Source organism: Rhinolophus sinicus, chromosome 16 (genome assembly GCF_057876585.1).
Source record: "Rhinolophus sinicus isolate RSI-liver-muscle chromosome 16, RSI-T2T, whole genome shotgun sequence".
NCBI lineage: Eukaryota > Metazoa > Chordata > Mammalia > Chiroptera > Rhinolophidae > Rhinolophus > Rhinolophus sinicus.
The window spans coordinates 131,724,982-131,741,567 of NC_142516.1; the positions used below are offsets into that span (position 1 = coordinate 131,724,982).

General features: G+C 55.1%; 1 protein-coding gene across 4 annotated transcripts in view; it reads left to right on the top strand.

Moving 5' to 3' along the window:
* The window catches only part of ADGRA2 (adhesion G protein-coupled receptor A2), a 35,591-nt gene that overhangs the window by 15,974 nt on the left and 3,031 nt on the right, over window positions 1-16,586 (top strand). The window contains exons 3-19 of one of the 4 annotated variants that reach the window (XM_088793549.1): window positions 4,943-4,988; window positions 6,963-7,034; window positions 7,332-7,403; window positions 7,569-7,640; window positions 7,941-8,104; window positions 8,560-8,773; window positions 9,325-9,489; window positions 10,084-10,282; window positions 10,758-10,907; window positions 11,030-11,191; window positions 12,481-12,705; window positions 12,894-13,110; window positions 13,807-14,015; window positions 14,693-14,820; window positions 15,123-15,246; window positions 15,699-15,844; window positions 16,365-16,454. In XM_088793549.1, coding sequence (XP_088649675.1) covers window positions 4,943-4,988; window positions 6,963-7,034; window positions 7,332-7,403; window positions 7,569-7,640; window positions 7,941-8,104; window positions 8,560-8,773; window positions 9,325-9,489; window positions 10,084-10,282; window positions 10,758-10,907; window positions 11,030-11,191; window positions 12,481-12,705; window positions 12,894-13,110; window positions 13,807-14,015; window positions 14,693-14,820; window positions 15,123-15,246; window positions 15,699-15,844; window positions 16,365-16,454 — 2,455 coding nt within the window. The remainder of the gene's footprint in view (window positions 1-4,942; window positions 4,989-6,962; window positions 7,035-7,331; window positions 7,404-7,568; window positions 7,641-7,940; window positions 8,105-8,559; window positions 8,774-9,324; window positions 9,490-10,083; window positions 10,283-10,757; window positions 10,908-11,029; window positions 11,192-12,480; window positions 12,706-12,893; window positions 13,111-13,806; window positions 14,016-14,692; window positions 14,821-15,122; window positions 15,247-15,698; window positions 15,845-16,364; window positions 16,455-16,586) is intronic. The other 3 variants (XM_088793547.1, XM_019748135.3, XM_088793548.1) reach the window with 3 other exon arrangements.

Genomic DNA, 16,586 nt, shown 5'->3' on the forward strand with positions numbered 1-16,586 from the left:
TATCCAGAGGTGGGAGAGATCCTGGGTCCTGTTCCTGGGGATGCTAATTCATCAGGTCGGAGGGGGCCTGGGAATTTTTTTACAAGATATTCAGGCGATTCTCATTCTCATCCAGGGTTGGGAACCAGTGGACCAGATGACCCCTAGACTGTGGGCCTATTCATCACAAATGAGACACTGCAGCCTGCGTACAGTTGGTACCAGGAAACACTGATCTCTCTGTCCTGTCAGGCCGAGAAATCCAGGCTTGGGCAGCTGAGCCCATGGCAACTTACCATCCCACAGGCCAGAGCAGCAAGTATCGTGGGAGGGTTGGGGCCGAGTCTAATAACTGAAGTGGTAGCTCTGGGCTGCTCTAGAAAATGCTGGCATTGCCTCCCTGTGCTGAGCGCCCCTCTGGCCTCTGAGAATGGATCCAGTGTAAATATGTGTGTGTGGGGGGGAGGTGGGGGGGAAGTAGGTCTGTATGGTCCCTGTTTTGCAATTCAGGGCCCTGAGGCTGGGGAGGGGACAGAAAGTGCGGGGAGTGAGAATGTGCCTGAGATGATCCTGTGGGGAGGACACATGCTCTAGAGTCTGGGGGTGAGGGTGGGCAAGGGGGGGACATACCTTTATCAGCCAGGCAGGATGGACAAGAAAACCTGAAACAGCGTCCCGCAGAGGCAGGTCATGGCCAGCCCGAGGAGTGTCCAGAAGGGCCCAGATGTGTGTGAAGCCCTGTCTCTGAGCTCTCCTCTCTGTAGCCCACCACCCTCAGCATGGACAAACCTGTATAGCCGAGGAAAGACTTCTGCGGTGGGTGGAGCGAGGCAATAAAAGGGCACAGAACTCAACTCGGGAGTAATAAGAGGCCTGGGATTGAATCCTGCCTCTGTCATTTCCCTTCTGGGTGCCTGCCCAAACCTCTGGTTTCTCACCTGAAAAATGGGGCAGTGCATGATTCCCTGACAGATTGCCATGGAGATAAATGAGTTCATCTAGGAAGAGAGCCCTGGACAGCATGAGCTTTTAGTAAATGGCCGTTCCCCTCTCCTCGGAAGAGTTCCAAGTTGCAAGATGTTATACACCCCTCATCGCTAGGATTTGTCCCGAGTTCCCCAGCCTTGGGCAGGCAGTCATGTAGATGAAATGGAGGTGCTGAAAGTTCTCCAGGCTGGCTCATTTCTCTGTGCTTCACATTTCTGTCAAGATCCCCCACCACCCGCATTCAGCAGAGGGCAGGCCAACAGAAGACTTCCCGGGGCTCGGCGGGTTCCTCCGTCATACTGAGAAGCTCTCACTGGGGAACAAGCTGGTCACAGGGCAGACAGCCCCGGGAAGAGGCCGAGGGAGCCAGCCTGGGCCTGCGTGCGAGCAAGCGAGTGAGCGAGTGGATGTGTGTGGACACCGCCCCCAGAGGCTATGCGAGCCTGGAGGAAAGGGGGGGCGGGGAGCCTGCTCAGCCCCAGGATGATTTGTCATTGCCTAATGAGATTAATGAGCCCGGGAGATGGTATGCAGGGGGTTGGGGCACTCATTAGAAGCAGATGCTCTTGGGAATGGTGGCAAGTGGGGACCTGGGGGTGGAGTGCCGTCCACCCGCCAGGTGGTTTCCATTAATCTGTGGGAGGGGCCAAGGGGGCTGTGTCCCTCCTCCCCTTCCCATCTCCCCCTTACATTGGAGAGGAATGCAGCGGAGAGGCTGTTCTAGGCTCTGGCACAGCTGAAGGTTGGGAAGGGAGGCTGATGGGTTCAGGGACAGCCGTCTTGCTTGCTGTTGTAGCCCCAATGCCTGGCACAGGGTATGTGCTCAATAAATACCTGTTGGATGATATCAGAGATGAGCGGGGGCCCAGGGCTTGGGGGTGGTAGGGAGGCTAGGACCATCTTGGATTTTTATCCCTGCCACCAGAACCTCTCCCTCTCCTCCGCCCAGACAACTTCTATACCCGAGGGGGTGTTCGTCCCCCTTCGGAGCCTCCTCCTCCCACCCCCACCACCCACTTTCTAATGAACCCTGGAAGTCCTGAAGAGCCCAGGGAAAGCTACTCTGTGGCCTCCGAACCTGTAATTTGGTTTTCAAACCCACAAGCAGGGAGGTCTGTTGGGGCCAGAAGGCGCCAACTTTGTGCTGCCCCACCCTGTCCAAATGTGGTATACACACACACACACACACACACACACAAACAGACGTAACACACGCACGCTGTTATACAAACTCACACTTTTAACAGCTGTAGTGAGATATAATTTACATACCATGAAGTTTACCCATTTAAAGCGGACAGTCCAATGGTGTTTAGGACACTTACACAGTTGTGCAATCATAATCATAATCTAATTTTAGAACATTTTCATCACCCTCAAGCCTTGAATCATTAGCAGTCCCTCCCCATCCCTCCACCCCCTGTTTCCCAGCCCTAAGCAACCACTAATCTACTTTCTGTCTCTATAGATTTGCCTATTCTGGACATTTCATATAAATGGGATTATGTGGTCTTTTGTAGCTGGGTTCTTTCACTTAGCATACTGTTTTCAAGGTTCATCCATATTATAACATGTATCAGCACTTCATTCCTTTTTATGGCCTGATATTCCTCGTATGAATAGACATATTTTGTTTATTCATTTATCAGTTGATGGACATTTGGGATTTTTCCACCTTTTGGCGTATTGTGAATGATGCTACTAAGAACTTTCTTGTACGGTGTTTGCTTGGATATATGTTCACTTCTCTCGGATATATATCTAGGAGTAGAATTGCTGGCTCACATGGTAATTCCAACTGCCAAACTCTTTTCCAAAGAGGCTATACTATTTATACCCCCACCAATAATCTATATAAGGGTTCCACTCTCTCCATATCCTAATCAACACTTGCTATTTTCTGTCTTTTTTATTACAGCAATCTTGGTGGATATGAATTGGTATCTCATTGTGGTTTTGATTTGCATTTCCCTAATGACTAATGGTGTTGAGCATCTTTTCATGTATTTCCTCTTTGAAGAAATATCTATTCAAATCCTTTGCCCATTTTTTTCAGTTGGGTTGTCTTTTTATTACTGATTTGTAATAGTTCTTTACATATGCTGGATAAAAGTTCCTTGTCAGATATATGATTTGTAAATATTTCCTCTCATTCAATGGGTTGTCTTTTACTTTTTTTTTTTTTTTAATTTTTTTATTGGGAAAGGAGAACAGGACTTTATTGGGGAACAGTGTGTACTTCCAGGACTTTTTCCAAGTCAAGTTGTCCTTTCAATCTAAGTTGTGGAGGGCTCAGTTCAGCCCCAGGTCCAGTTGCCATTGTTAGTTGCCGGGGGCGCAGCCCACCATCCCTTGCAGGAGTCCAGATATCAAACCGGCAACCTTGTGGTTGAGAGCCCGTGTTCCAACCAACTGAGCCATCTGGGACTGGCCCATGTGAGAATCGAACCAGCAGCCTTCGGCGTTAGGAACATGAGCTCCAACCGCCTGAGCCACTGGGCCGGCCCCTTTCACTTTCTTAAAAGCACAAAAGTTTTAAATTTTTATTAAGTCAAACTTATCAATCTACTCTTTTGTTGCTTGTGTTCACACACTCACTCTTACACACAGCTTCCTGAGCTTCTGTTTTCCCATAAATGGTATAGGGCATGATTTACTCCCAGAAATCTCCCCCCCCACCCCCCGCTGACTTCTGCTATGGGGGTCCTGCTCCTCCGTATTGACATACACACCGGGAGAGCAGTGCCAGTCAAGGGCCTGGTCTGGGTTGGGCAAGGGATAGGAGGGAGGGGAGGCTCCATCCATATGCTACATCTTTTCCAGATTCCAAAACCATGGCTCTGTGGAAGCAGGGAGGGCACAGGAGATTCCACATCACAGAAACATCTGTGCGTCCTCATGTCCTCACCTAAAAATGAAGGAATCAGACAATCCACAGCAGGGGTTCATAACTGGAGTTCCACAGGCCCCTGAAATCATATGCACAATGTTGGGTGTAGCGCATTATTCTGGGGCGGAAGTCCGTAGCCATCATCATGTGCTAAGCAAGAAAGGTGCAGAACCACAGACCTACAGGAGCCTCACAGGTCCAAAAAAATACCCAGGTTTCTCCTGCTGTGAGGGAGGGCACAGCCCCAGAGCTGCTTTCCCTACCTTAGGGACCAGGAGGCATCAGCTGCAGCATGTGTGGGCCCAACCCCATCAGGCTGGTAGAGCTCAGCCCTGCAAACAGCCCCTGGCCTGTGCACTTCAGGAGAGGACGCAGGACTGGCTGGTCCGGGCCAGCAAGCCAACTCCTAGAGGCACTGAGGGGGTATCTTGGTCACCCCAGAAGCCACCCCAGAAGAGCTTCCAAGCGAATACTTGGAAGCTCTTCTCTCAGAAGCACCCCCACCCCACCCCCAATGGCCTGGCTGCAGGAAATCCAGGGAAGGAAGGGGCTGGGGCCAAGAGGGCTGCCTTGCTCCCATCTGCAGAGCATCAGTGGGGCAGGAGGGGTGGGGGTTCTCAAGGGGGGCTGGGGAGGAAATGAGAATAAACATAAGTGAGCTAGAGGGAAGGGGCGGGGGGCTGCAGCCTCAGCCCCTTGGCAGCCCATGAAGGGAAGTGACACAATGAGGAATGTGTTTCCCTCTGCCCGCCCCCGCATGGGGGTGGGAGGCAGAGCCCTGAGAATGGCCAGACCCCAACAGAGGCCAGGGGGCACATGCTGGAACAGCATCGGAGTGGGGGCTGTGAGGGCGGGAGTCTGGGCAGCAAAGGGCGGGGGTGACGGCAGGAAGGGCAACCCTGGGCAGGCAGGCGGGGCACTTATCCAGTCCTCTGCAGTCTCAGTCTGCAGGAGTGTTCTAGGGTCTGAGGACCTGCACGTTCCCTGTGTGCGCCCAGCACCGGAGCACCTCCCAGCATGCCTGGGTATGGAACCATCCCTCCTCTAGGAAGCTGGTCCCTATGGTGGCTTTCCTTCTTTCCCAAGGGGACTCAGAGTTATGGGAGCCAGCTCGGTATGAGAAGAAGCTGAGGTATGAAGACCCCTGGCCTTGGGCTGGGCTGAGCAGGGTGTTTCATGGTGCTAGCTCTCCTGCGCTTGCTGTTTTTTCTCTCTCTCTCCTCTCTCTCTCTTTCTCTCTCTCTCTCTCTCTCCCTCCTCTCTCTCTCTCCTCTCTCCTCTCTCTCTCCCTCCTCTCTCTCTCTCTCTCTCTCTCTCTCTCTCTCTCTCCTCTCTCTCCTCTCTCTCTCTCTCTCTCTCTCTCTCTCTCTCTCCTCTCTCTCCTCTCTCTCTCTCTCTCTCTCTCTCCCTCCTCTCTCTCTCTCCTCTCTCTTCTCTCTCCTCTCTCTCCTCTCTCTCCTCTCTCTCTCTCTCTCTCTCTCTCTCTTCTCTCTCCTCTCTCTCCTCTCTCTCTCTCTCTCTCTCTCTCTCTCTCTCTCTCTCTCCTCTCCCTCCTCTCTCTCTCTCTCTCCTCTCTCTCTCTCTCTCCTCTCTCTCCTCTCTCTCTCTCTCTCTCTCTCTCTCTCTCTCCTCTCCCTCCTCTCTCTCTCTCTCTCCTCTCTCTCTCTCTCTCCTCTCTCTCCTCTCTCTCTCTCTCTCTCTCTCTCCTCTCTCTCCTCTCTCTCTCTCTCTCTCTCTCTCTCTCTCTCTCTCTCCTCTCTCTCCTCTCTCTCTCTCTCTCTCTCTCTCTCTCTCTCTCTCCTCTCCCTCCTCTCTCTCTCTCTCTCCTCTCTCTCCTCTCTCTCTCTCTCTCTCTCTCTCTCTCCTCTCCCTCCTCTCTCTCTCTCTCTCTCTCTCTCTCCTCTCTCCTCTCTCCTCTCCCTCCTCTCTCTCTCTCTCTCTCTCTCTCTCTCTCTCTCTCTCTCTTTCTCCTCTCCCTCCTCTCTCTCTCTCCTCTCTCTCTCTCTCTCTCTCCTCTCTCTCTCTCTCTCCTCTCTCTCCTCTCTCTCTCTCTCTCCTCTCTCTCTCTCTCCTCTCTCCTCTCTCCTCTCTCTGTTTATGTCCCCAACTGGGACTGTCAGAGCGAAAACAGGCCCCCTGGTGGGACAGCACCTCCCCATCCTGGACACCCATTTCCTCTCCCCACAGCAGGGAGCCAGCTCAGTTAACCCCCTCCTGCCCATAATCCAGAGATGTTCCTGAGGCTTTGGCAGGCAGAGCCAAGAGCCTACTGCCTCAGTCTGGGCTGGGGGTGGGGTGGGGGTGGGTGGCTGGGGGCTCCACCATCTCCTGTCCTGTCTGTGACCTGCTGGAGCTCAGCCCTGAGTTGGTACTTCCCTTGCCACCTTCTCTCGGCATTGTGCACTCCTGAGAACCCCTGGGAGGAAGTGGGGCAGAGGACTGTGACAAGCCTTCACCCTGAGGGGTAGGGCCAGGTGGTTTACAGCTCTGCCCTGAGGTGAGACGGGTTAGCGCCCATGTGGTTACCAACCTGCTGCATGACCTATTTCCTCCCTTGTCAAATGGAGAGCTCCACCTGTAGGATAGCTACAAAATACCTCCCAATCGCCAGGCTCAAAATACCTCCCAAAATACCTCCCCATTTCACCTTTGTAAAGCAATGTACAAAAGACTGAAACACCCATTTGGAAATGATTCTTACAACAGCCCTGTGAGATCCTCAGGGCAGCTCAGAGGTAGAGCGACAATGGGGCACCCAGGCCTCCCGACTCCTAGTGCGGTGCTCACTCCACGCGTTTCCCGTGCTCCACTTCCTCACACCAGGCCCTGAGGCCCTGAGGCCCTTCCATCCCATCTCGTGGCACCTACATCCTCCCTGACTTCTTTCTGATTTGTACCCCCCATGTCAGGCAGGGAGGCTGAAGAGTCCTGTCTGAGGGGTTGGGGTCCTTCATCCAACTTCCCAGCCAGTGCTGAGAAGAGCTGGGATTTAAGAGGAAATCAAGTCTCAATTCTTGTGTTGGCAGTGAGGCTACCCAGCCCAAGGGGAGTGGTATGGCCCCCAGAGCGGGAGAGGTGTGAGGGCCTCCCCACTTGCCTCCCACAGGGACCTGAGGAATAATGTCATCAGCACGGTGCAGCCCGGTGCCTTCCTGGGCCTGGGGGAGCTGAAGCGCTTGTGAGTGGCATGTCCTGCCCCCCAAACCTCCCAGCCCTCCCCTTACCCCTGGAGAGGGTCCCATGGATCCCACAAGCAACCACCCCTCCTCTTCACCCCCACTGCCCCTTCTTCTCACCCACCTGCAGCTGCCCCACCCTCAGCATATTGATTGGGGGCAGATATTTCAAGCCCAAATCCCACCTCCTTCTTCACCCCACTCCCCACACAAGCCCCAGCCACACTTGAGTGTCCCTCACAAAATGATCTATGTGCTACCATGTGGCCAACTTGCTGAAGCTGTGTGTGTCTCTCTAGAGATCTCTCCAACAACCGGATTGGCTGTCTTACCTCTGAGACCTTCCAAGGCCTCCCCAGGCTTCTCCGACTGTGAGTGCGGGGAGAGGGGAGAGGGAAGGCCCATCCCTGAAGGAGGGTTGAAGGAGGAAGGCAGCCCCCAACGCTTATAGGTCCCTGCATGCTCTTCACGCACCCCTCCCTCCGCTGAGGCTGAAGGCCCTAAGATCCTGTCTGACTGTTCCCTGCCCCCTGCAGAAACATATCTGGAAACATCTTCTCCAGTCTGCAACCTGGGGTCTTTGATGAGCTGCCAGCCCTTCAGCTTGTGTGAGTATCTTTCCCAAGCCTGAAGACACAGACACCCCTCTCCTCCCCCTCGCCCCCCCTTCATTCCTCTGCCCAGGAGGGAGACACATAGGCATCAGGACCACAGCAGCCAGCCTTATGAGTAGGCAGGACAGACAATGGCTGAAACTCCACCATATTTGCCTTCCCATGATTGCCAGGCTTGTGCACACATACCCAAGTTTGCCCTCTTTAGCCTCAGTCCCTTCCTGGGGCTCCATCCCCATTCCATGAGCCCACATTCGTCTGCTCTACTCTGTGGCCCCTCTACCCACTCTGCAGGGACTTCGGCACCGAGTTCCTGACTTGTGACTGCCGCCTACGCTGGCTGCTGTCCTGGGCTCGGAATCACTCTGTGCAGCTGTCCGAGCGCACACTCTGTGCCTACCCCAGTGCCCTACACGCCCAGGCCTTGGGCAGCCTCCAGGAGACCCAGCTGCGCTGCGGTGAGCAAATCCTCACCCTGCACACCTGCCAGGGACCCAGCCTGCCCCTCTGAGCCCAGACTCCCTCCTGAAGGGCCCCACTGGCTCAAGGCTCCCTCTGCCTAAGTGTTCCTGGGTGGTGGGCATGTTCTCAGGGACATCTTCTCCTCAGGGCCCACTGGGGGTCATCCTCCATCAGCTTTTCTAAACTTCCTTTGGGGTTGCTGTTTTATGCTTTCATCTGGTCTCACCTCTTGGGGTGACAAGTGTGTTCTGCAAAGGAGCACTTTTACTCGATTATCCACAACCCCCCTGCTCCTCTCCTGTGCTCCTGTCTCTGGAGATGTTTCCTGCCCCCTTTTCCTTGCCAGGCTCCAGACAGAGGGGGCCTGGCCCTGCCCCTCCCGGACTCTCCCACAGGCATGCAGGCACACAGGCTGTGCACTCAGGCCGCACTGCTGTGTCTCCTCCCACAGAGGGGGCCCTGGAGCTGCACACGCACCACCTCATCCCATCCCTACGCCAAGTGGTGTTCCAGGGTGACCGGCTGCCCTTCCAGTGCTCCGCCAGCTACCTGGGCAATGACACCCAAATCCGCTGGTACCATAACCGGGCCCCCGTGGAGGGCGACGAACAGGCAGGCATCCTCCTGGCCGAAAGTCTCATCCACGACTGCACCTTCATCACCAGGTAGAGGCCCTGCTGCCCCTTCTCCGCCAGAGCAGGGGCTGGGGGTCCGCACAGCACCATGGTCCACCGCCCAGAGGAAGGAGCTGTGCCCAGACCCGTGCCTGGGGCAGCTTGGGCATATACATGTGTTCACGGAAATCCAGGACTGAGTCACAAACGGTCTAGATAGGGATAGAAATTAAATGCCTGATAGAAAAAAATGATTATATCTGACATTTCTTGAGAGCTTTTACAATATATTGTGACTCTCACTTATATATATTATCAGACTTAATCTCTCCAATAGACTAGCAAGAGAGGTCTTATTATCTCCATGATAAAGATGGGGAAATTGAAGTTCAGAAAGACAATATCGGAAGGTCAGTCAGAATTAAAGGAGCCTCTATTTGCATCCCTCACTCAGTGAAAGAATAAGGAATCTAACGCTCATGTCCTACCCACCATGGAGCGGGGCAGGGAGCCTGTGGGTGGCTGGGCCAGGGGCGCTTGGGGAGGGTGGCGTGGCCCCGCGTGCCACGCTGTGAGCCAGCCCTCCGCTCGCCCGCCTGCAGTGAGCTGACCCTGTCTCACATCGGTGTGGGGGCCTCCGGCGAATGGGAGTGCGCCGTGTCCACGGTCCAGGGCAACGCCAGCAAGAAGGTGGAGATTGTGGTGCTGGAGACGTCTGCCTCCTACTGCCCTGCCGAGCGCGTCGCCAACAACCGTGGGGATTTCAGGTTCGCTGTGCTCTGCTGCCCCAGAGACCCAACCCCCGTCCCTGAGCCACCTCCTAGGCACCCCGAACTCCTGCCTCTGAGACCACAGGTGACCAGGGTCTCCCCATCCGCTCAGAGAAGGAGAAAACACTTCCTTTTGTCATTTAGCTCCAAGCCCCACTCTTGTATTTAGAGACCTTATGTTTTTGTATAAAGTCACCATCTGAGATGTGCTACACAGAACAAAAAGGGTTTTATTTGCTTCCTTATGTTAGTAGTTTACAAAGCTCTCCTACATGAATATCACATTTATATCCCAATGGCTCTCTTCGTTAGGAAGGACAGGTATGATTCTCCCCATTACACACCTGAGAATACTGAGGCCCAGAAAGGATAAGTACTCAGAGTCCAGCCCCCAAAGCACCGTGATAGCACTACCAGAACAAACACGGTTAGAAGGAAGGTGGAGCTTGGGAACCCCTTGAAGGTGGGCCCCAAATCTCTCATCTGGATCTTTCTGCCAGGTCTCCAGGGGTCTGGCATCAGTCCTCAGGGCAGGGGAGGGGCCCTGCCCTGAGGAGCCCGGGTCATCACAACTCCTGCCTCTGCCCCCAGGTGGCCTCGAACTCTGGCTGGCATCACAGCCTACCAGTCCTGCCTGCAGTACCCTTTCACCTCAGTGCCCCTGAGCGGGGGTGCCCCGGGCACCCGGGCCTCCCGCAGGTGTGACCGAGCTGGCCGCTGGGAGCCGGGGGACTACTCCCACTGTCTGTACACCAACGACATCACCAGGGTGCTTTACACCTTCGTGCTGGTGAGGCCAGGGCAGTAGATGGGCAGGGGCACCCCATCAGCTCTGGTTCGGGGGATGGGGAGGGGAGAAGCCTCATGGCTGCTCCTCTACTCCTGGGTGTGTGCAGTGAGGGGCTCTTGTTCTCCAGCTTTTCTTCTGCCAGGGGATTCAGCCCCCAAAGCCCTACTAAAGAAGCCTAGGCAAGCATCTTTATCCCCCAACATAGCAAGGGCAGGCTTATGCCGGGGTGTGGTGGGGGGTGAGGATGAACAGGACAGCTTGAGGTTGCCCCATTGTCCCTGAGCCAGTGGCATTAGGAGGCCTTGAGTTGTGATGAGCCTACGCCTTACATGTGCTTCCTGTCCTGATTAGACCCAGCCAATGGGCTAGGCCCCTCTCCCCAGGTACCTCAGCACAGAGGAGGGGTCCCCTAGGGGCAGTTCTGGGGGAGGAGGAGCAAGGCTGGACGAGCCCTTTCTACCCCCAACACCTCCAGATGCCCATCAACGCCTCCAATGCATTGACCCTCGCCCACCAGCTGCGCGTGTACACGGCCGAGGCTGCCAGCTTCTCGGATATGATGGACGTGGTCTATGTGGCCCAGATGATCCAGAAGTTTCTGGGTTATGTTGACCAGATCAAGGAGGTGAGGTTCACCTGGGCTTCTGGGGCCCCTGGAAACCCCACCCCACCCCATTTGCTCAAGCCTGTCACACGCCGGCCCCTGGGTCCCAACCCCACTCCTACCTCAGTGACTCTCCCCCCCAGCTGGTAGAGGTGATGGTGGACATGGCCAGCAACCTGATGCTGGTGGACGAGCACCTGCTCTGGCTGGCCCAGCGTGAGGACAAGGCCTGCAGCGGCATCGTGGGTGCCCTGGAGCGCATTGGGGGGGTTGCCTTGAGCCCCCACGCCCAGCACATCTCTGTGGTAATGTGGGTCTGCTGGGAGGGAGCTGCTCGGGGGACCTGGCACTGGGAGGGGCCTTAGCGTCACCCAGGAGGGAAGTGCTTCTGTCTCAGGCAGCAAGTCCTCCAAGTGTGCGCCCGCCATGAGCCCAGCTCGCAAGGACCAAACTCGTCTCGGTTACCAGTTGTGTGGAATCGAATCCTGAGTTGTCAGGGGCAGTGCAAAGAGAGGGAGGCCAGGGACACTGGAGAACTTACGAGGTCGGACAATTAAGTTCACAAACTCATCCTAGAAAAAGTGCTACATACATCATTGCTGAATATCACTATGGTCACTTTCGAAGTACTCCCCTTGGGAAGCTGTGCACTGACGCCTGTGCCTAGTCTACCCTTCAAAGCAATTTTGGAACTTTTTCTGGAATGGCCATCAGAGCTGTCGTTGTGTTACTCTTGATGTCCTGAATGTCATCAAAATGCCTTCCTTTCAATATTTCCTTTATCTTTGGGTAAAGAAAGAGGTCATTGGGGGCCAGAACAGGTGAGTAGGGACGGTGTTCCAATACAGTTACTTGTTTACTGGCTAAAAACTCCCTCACAGACAGAGCCCTGTGAGCTGGTGCATTGTCGTGATGCAAAAACCATGAATTGTTGGCGAAAAGTTCAGGTCGTCTAATTTTTTCACTCACCCTTTTCAGCACTTCCAAATAGTAAACTTCGTTGACTTTTTGTCCAGTTTGTACAAATTCATAATGAATAATCCCTCTGATATTAAAAAAAGGTTAGCAACATCGTTGCAACAAGTTTGTGAACTTAATTACCAGACCTCATATACATGATGTTATGGTGGGGACAGCATCGTGATGGAGTGTGGGTAATGGAGACTTTTGTTCCCTGAGAAGAGGGGAATACTTCCATAGGTGGGTCGTGAACCAATTAACAACCATGGCCCAGCACCTTCTACATGCAAAATATTGTGCTGGTGTCTTTGGGAGATAAAGGAGGTTGGACACAGACCATGCTCTGTGGCTTAGTTGGGACAGCAAAAGTATGTGTTAAGAAGGGAATAAGATACAAGTAGGGCTTGAATGAGTGGGAAGAAGGGCCTTAGGAGGAAGGAGAAGGCGCTATGGCCAGGGGGTGGGGAAATTCCATGGCATACCGAAGGCTGGCCAGGCCTTGAGAAGAGTGAGGAGTAAGGGGGAGAGGGCCTGAGCAGATCTGCAGAAAGAGGGTGTGCAGTCTCAGGCAGGAGAAGGCCAAGACTGGGCCTACATAGCTCAAAGGGTGGGGTGACAAGTTCGCTGTCCCTAGAACTCGAGGAACGTGGCATTGGAGGCCTACCTCATCAAGCCGCACAGCTATGTGGGCCTGACCTGCACCGCCTTCCAGAGGAGGGAGGCAGGCCCGCTGGGAGCCAGGCCCGCGGGCCTTGGCCAGAACTCCTCGCCTGACCTGGAGCCCCTAGCTGATCAGCAGCTCCGCTTCCGCTGTACCACTGGGAGGCCCAACATTTCTCTGTCGTCTTTCCACATCAAGGTGGGCACTGGGGCAGGGAGGATGCTAAGAGGGGAGGTGCTGAGATGTAGGTACCTGGGAGGGGTGGATGGTGTGAGAGGAGGCAGGACCCAGAAAAGGGGAGAAGGGAGGGCAGAGGAGAGGGTGGAAGAATTAGAGTTGTGTGTTAAAGTCCGTGTGTTTCTGAGGAACTCCTGTGTCCCCCCCAGAACAGCGTGGCCCTGGCCTCCATCCAGCTGCCGCCCAGTCTGTTCTCATCCCTTCCGGCTGCCCTGGCTTCTCCAGTCCCCCCAGACTGCACCCTGCAACTACTCGTCTTCCGCAATGGCCGCCTCTTCCGCAGCCATGGGAACACCTCCCGCCCTGGAGCTTCAGGACCTGGCAAGAGGCGTGGCGTGGCCACCCCTGTCATCTTTGCAGGAACCAGTAAGGGAACGAATTCCCTATACTGCATGGAATCCTTCCCACGTATCTGCCCCGTGCCTCTTTATTCTGCCCTTCCCTCGCCCACAGCGCCCCCTAACGCCTTGGTGGAGGTGGCAGAGGATGGTGGCCCCTCACCATCTCCAAGGAGGATGGGGGGACAGAGATGCCAGTAAAAAAGGGACTGGTAGAAAAAAGGCTCAGGAAGACACTAGGTTTTCTATCCCAGATTCGTCCACTTTCAAAAGGGCTGTAAGCACAAACCCTTGATCTATGTGGGCCTCCCTCCATCCCACCTTCCGAAAGCGGGGCCAACTCTCCCTCATGGGGGTGCCCTACTGAATCCTCTCTCCACCTGGGTTTTCGCTCTTTCAGTATTACCTTCTACCTTCTTGTCCCTGACTCTAGGCTTAGAGTCTTCTCTTTGGGGGGGGGGGCCCATCACCACCACTCTTTTGGTATGTAGAGTGGGCCACCTCCCAGTGCTTTTATAATATTTTGATTCATCCTGGTATCTCCCCAATTAGACTGAGGACCTGGAGGGCAGGCCCGCATTTGGCATCTAACTGTCTCCACCGAGCCCAGCCCACCCCCCCACCCCCCAGGATGTTCCATGCCTGCTCAGCTGACCTGCTTCCCTCCACTGGGCCAGGCTCCCACGACCTGGTTGTGCCACGTGGGCTTCCCTTTCCCTTGTAGGTGGCTGTGGCGTGGGAAACCTGACGGAGCCAGTGGCCGTTTCACTGCGGCACTGGGCTGAGGGGGCTGAACCTGTGGCAGCTTGGTGGAGCCAGGAAGGGCCAGGGGGTGCTGGGGGCTGGAGCTCCGAAGGCTGCCAGCTCCGCTCCAGCCAGCCCAACGTCAGCTCCCTGCACTGCCAGTACTTGGGCAATGTGGCTGTGCTCATGGTGAGTGTCGGAGGACCAGGGAACAAGGAATATGTGCGAGGTATGGTCGGTCGGGGTTCTCGAATCACCTGGGCCGCCATGAAATGCAGAAAGGACAGCAGCCTTATCAGGCCTCATAACTGTCAGGACACATGGAGAAATGTCCCTCTGGTCTCCCCCACACCTTTCATCTTGAGGAGACAAGGAGATCCTGCCTCCACTCTCACATTGAAAGAGAGGGACCTGGAACTACCCCAACCTGGTCTTCACGTCCTGCCCTCTCTGAGACCAACATTGTTAAAGTGCAAAAAAATCTGGGAACATTTTTCTGGTCACCCCTGTCCAGTTCCCACTCCCTCACATTTTACACCCTACTTTCTCAGGTCCTGAGCAGACATGCAGCAGTATTATAGACAGAAACTGCCCCCTCCCTTCCTCATCTCTGATTTTCAGGCTGGGGACCTGAAAAGTCCCCAGAATGGCAAGCAGTAGATTATTAACACTACTTAGACCAGCTTCCTTAGGGTGGATGTCATGGTGTTTACATCTTTGCCAACCTGGATGGACTAAACTGAAGACCAAAGCTGACCTGGCTTGGGAAGAGGAAAACTGGCCTGAGGGACTGACTGGTTAGGACTCCATGGGGCGACCTCTCCTCCTGGCTTCCTAGTACTCACCTTCTCTTTCCCACTTTCCAGGAGCTGAGTGCCTTCCCCAGGGAGGTGGGGGGCTCAGGAGCAGGGCTGCATCCGGTCGTGTACCCCTGCACGGCCCTGCTGCTGCTCTGCCTCTTCTCCACCATCATCACCTACATCCTCAACCACAGGTGGGGGCTCCTGCAGGAGGGGATGTGTGGTGGGGAGGCCAGGGTCTCACAAGTGTTCTTTTCCCAGGTGGGTCCATGTGATTTTCCCAGGCTCTTGCCTAGCATTTTATTTGAAAGTTCTGGGGTTAGAAAATATATTTTGGGAGTTAAGGCCTTCCTGCCTTGGGGCCTCTGTCACATTCACACACATGCATGCCCACAGATGCCTGCCAACTCCTCTCTGGCCTCCCAATAGCCTTGAGATCCTATGGGCCTGACCTTGGGCTAGGTGGCCCATTAACTAAAGACTGTTTCTGGGGCAGCTCCATCCACGTGTCCCGGAAGGGCTGGCACATGCTGCTGAACCTGTGCTTCCACATGGCCATGACCTCCGCCGTGTTTGCAGGAGGCATCACTCTCACCAACTACCAGATGGTCTGCCAGGCGGTAAGCAGAAGGGGCTGGGTGGGGAGGGTGGGGCTCCAAGATTAGTGATGACAGCCTAGGCATGTAGGGAGGGACAGGAGAAGAAAAAGGGGGCGCACACTAATAGGCCCCAGCTCCATTGTTCTCCTTGTGTTGTCTTCCTTGTGAGGGGAGGGGGACATGAGAGTAGAAGGGGTAAGAAGCAAAGAAACTATGAGGTGGGACTTCAGAGTGGAGAGAGGGACCTGCGATGGAAGGGAGGTCAGGGAGGAAGCAGATGGCAATGACAGGGTCGTGGGGAATCACCGGAGTGGGAGAAAAGCCTGGGATAGAAGGAGGGGCTAACTGCAGGGAGAATCTGGTGGAGTCAGGGGTGGGAACATGGTAGGAGCGGGAGCACACTGCAGGGCAGAGGCTCTGGGGTGGCCCAGCAGCAGCCGCCGCCCCCCAGCCTCAGTGCCTTGCTCTCGCAGGTGGGCATCACTCTGCACTACTCTTCACTGTCCACACTGCTCTGGATGGGTGTGAAGGCCCGCGTTCTCCACAAGGAGCTCACTTGGAGGGTGCCCCCTCCACAGGAAGGGGACTCTGCCCCACCTGCTCCCCGTCCCATGCTCCGGTACATGCTTCCAACTATCAGCTTTGCAGTGGGGAAGGGCTCACAGGGGGGCCTAGGACATCAAAATCTGTTCTCCCAGGGTGGATGCAGGGTGGATCCAAGGTCCGGGAGACCACTCTCCAAAGACAGAAGGGGCAAGGCCCTATATGGCGCCAGGTTGCCGAGGCCTTGTAGTGGGTGCATCCTTAGGGCTTCTCAGGCATGACAAGACCAGGGAAGGAAGTGACTCCCACAATGCCAGGGTAGGGCACTGAGCAGGGATCCTGGGAACCTGAGTGGCACCCCCGACTGCTGCACTGCTTAGGGTGAGAGCTTTTCTGGCCTCTGTCCCTTAGAACAGTCTTGGCCAAGTCGCCTAGGGATCAACCAAACCTATCCTGTATGGGGCCTTACATCCCTGGCAACATATTCTGACAGAATTGAAAGAAGAGGATGGGACAGAGACCGAGTCAAGGGTTCTGAGCACCAGGTTCCTCCTCGTTCCCCATCTCTCTGACCCCCAAACCCTATTCCTCTCCAGGTTCTATCTGATCGCGGGAGGGATCCCACTTATTATCTGTGGCATCACAGCAGCTGTCAACATCCACAACTACCGGGACCACAGCCCCTAGTGAGCACGATTCCTGCCTGCCCCAAACCTACCCACCCCAGCACTAGATGCCTTCTACTCCACTGGCAGGGGCACCTCCTGGCCCATCCAGTGGCCCCACCCAAGCCCACGCATGTTGACTAAGCCAGTCTC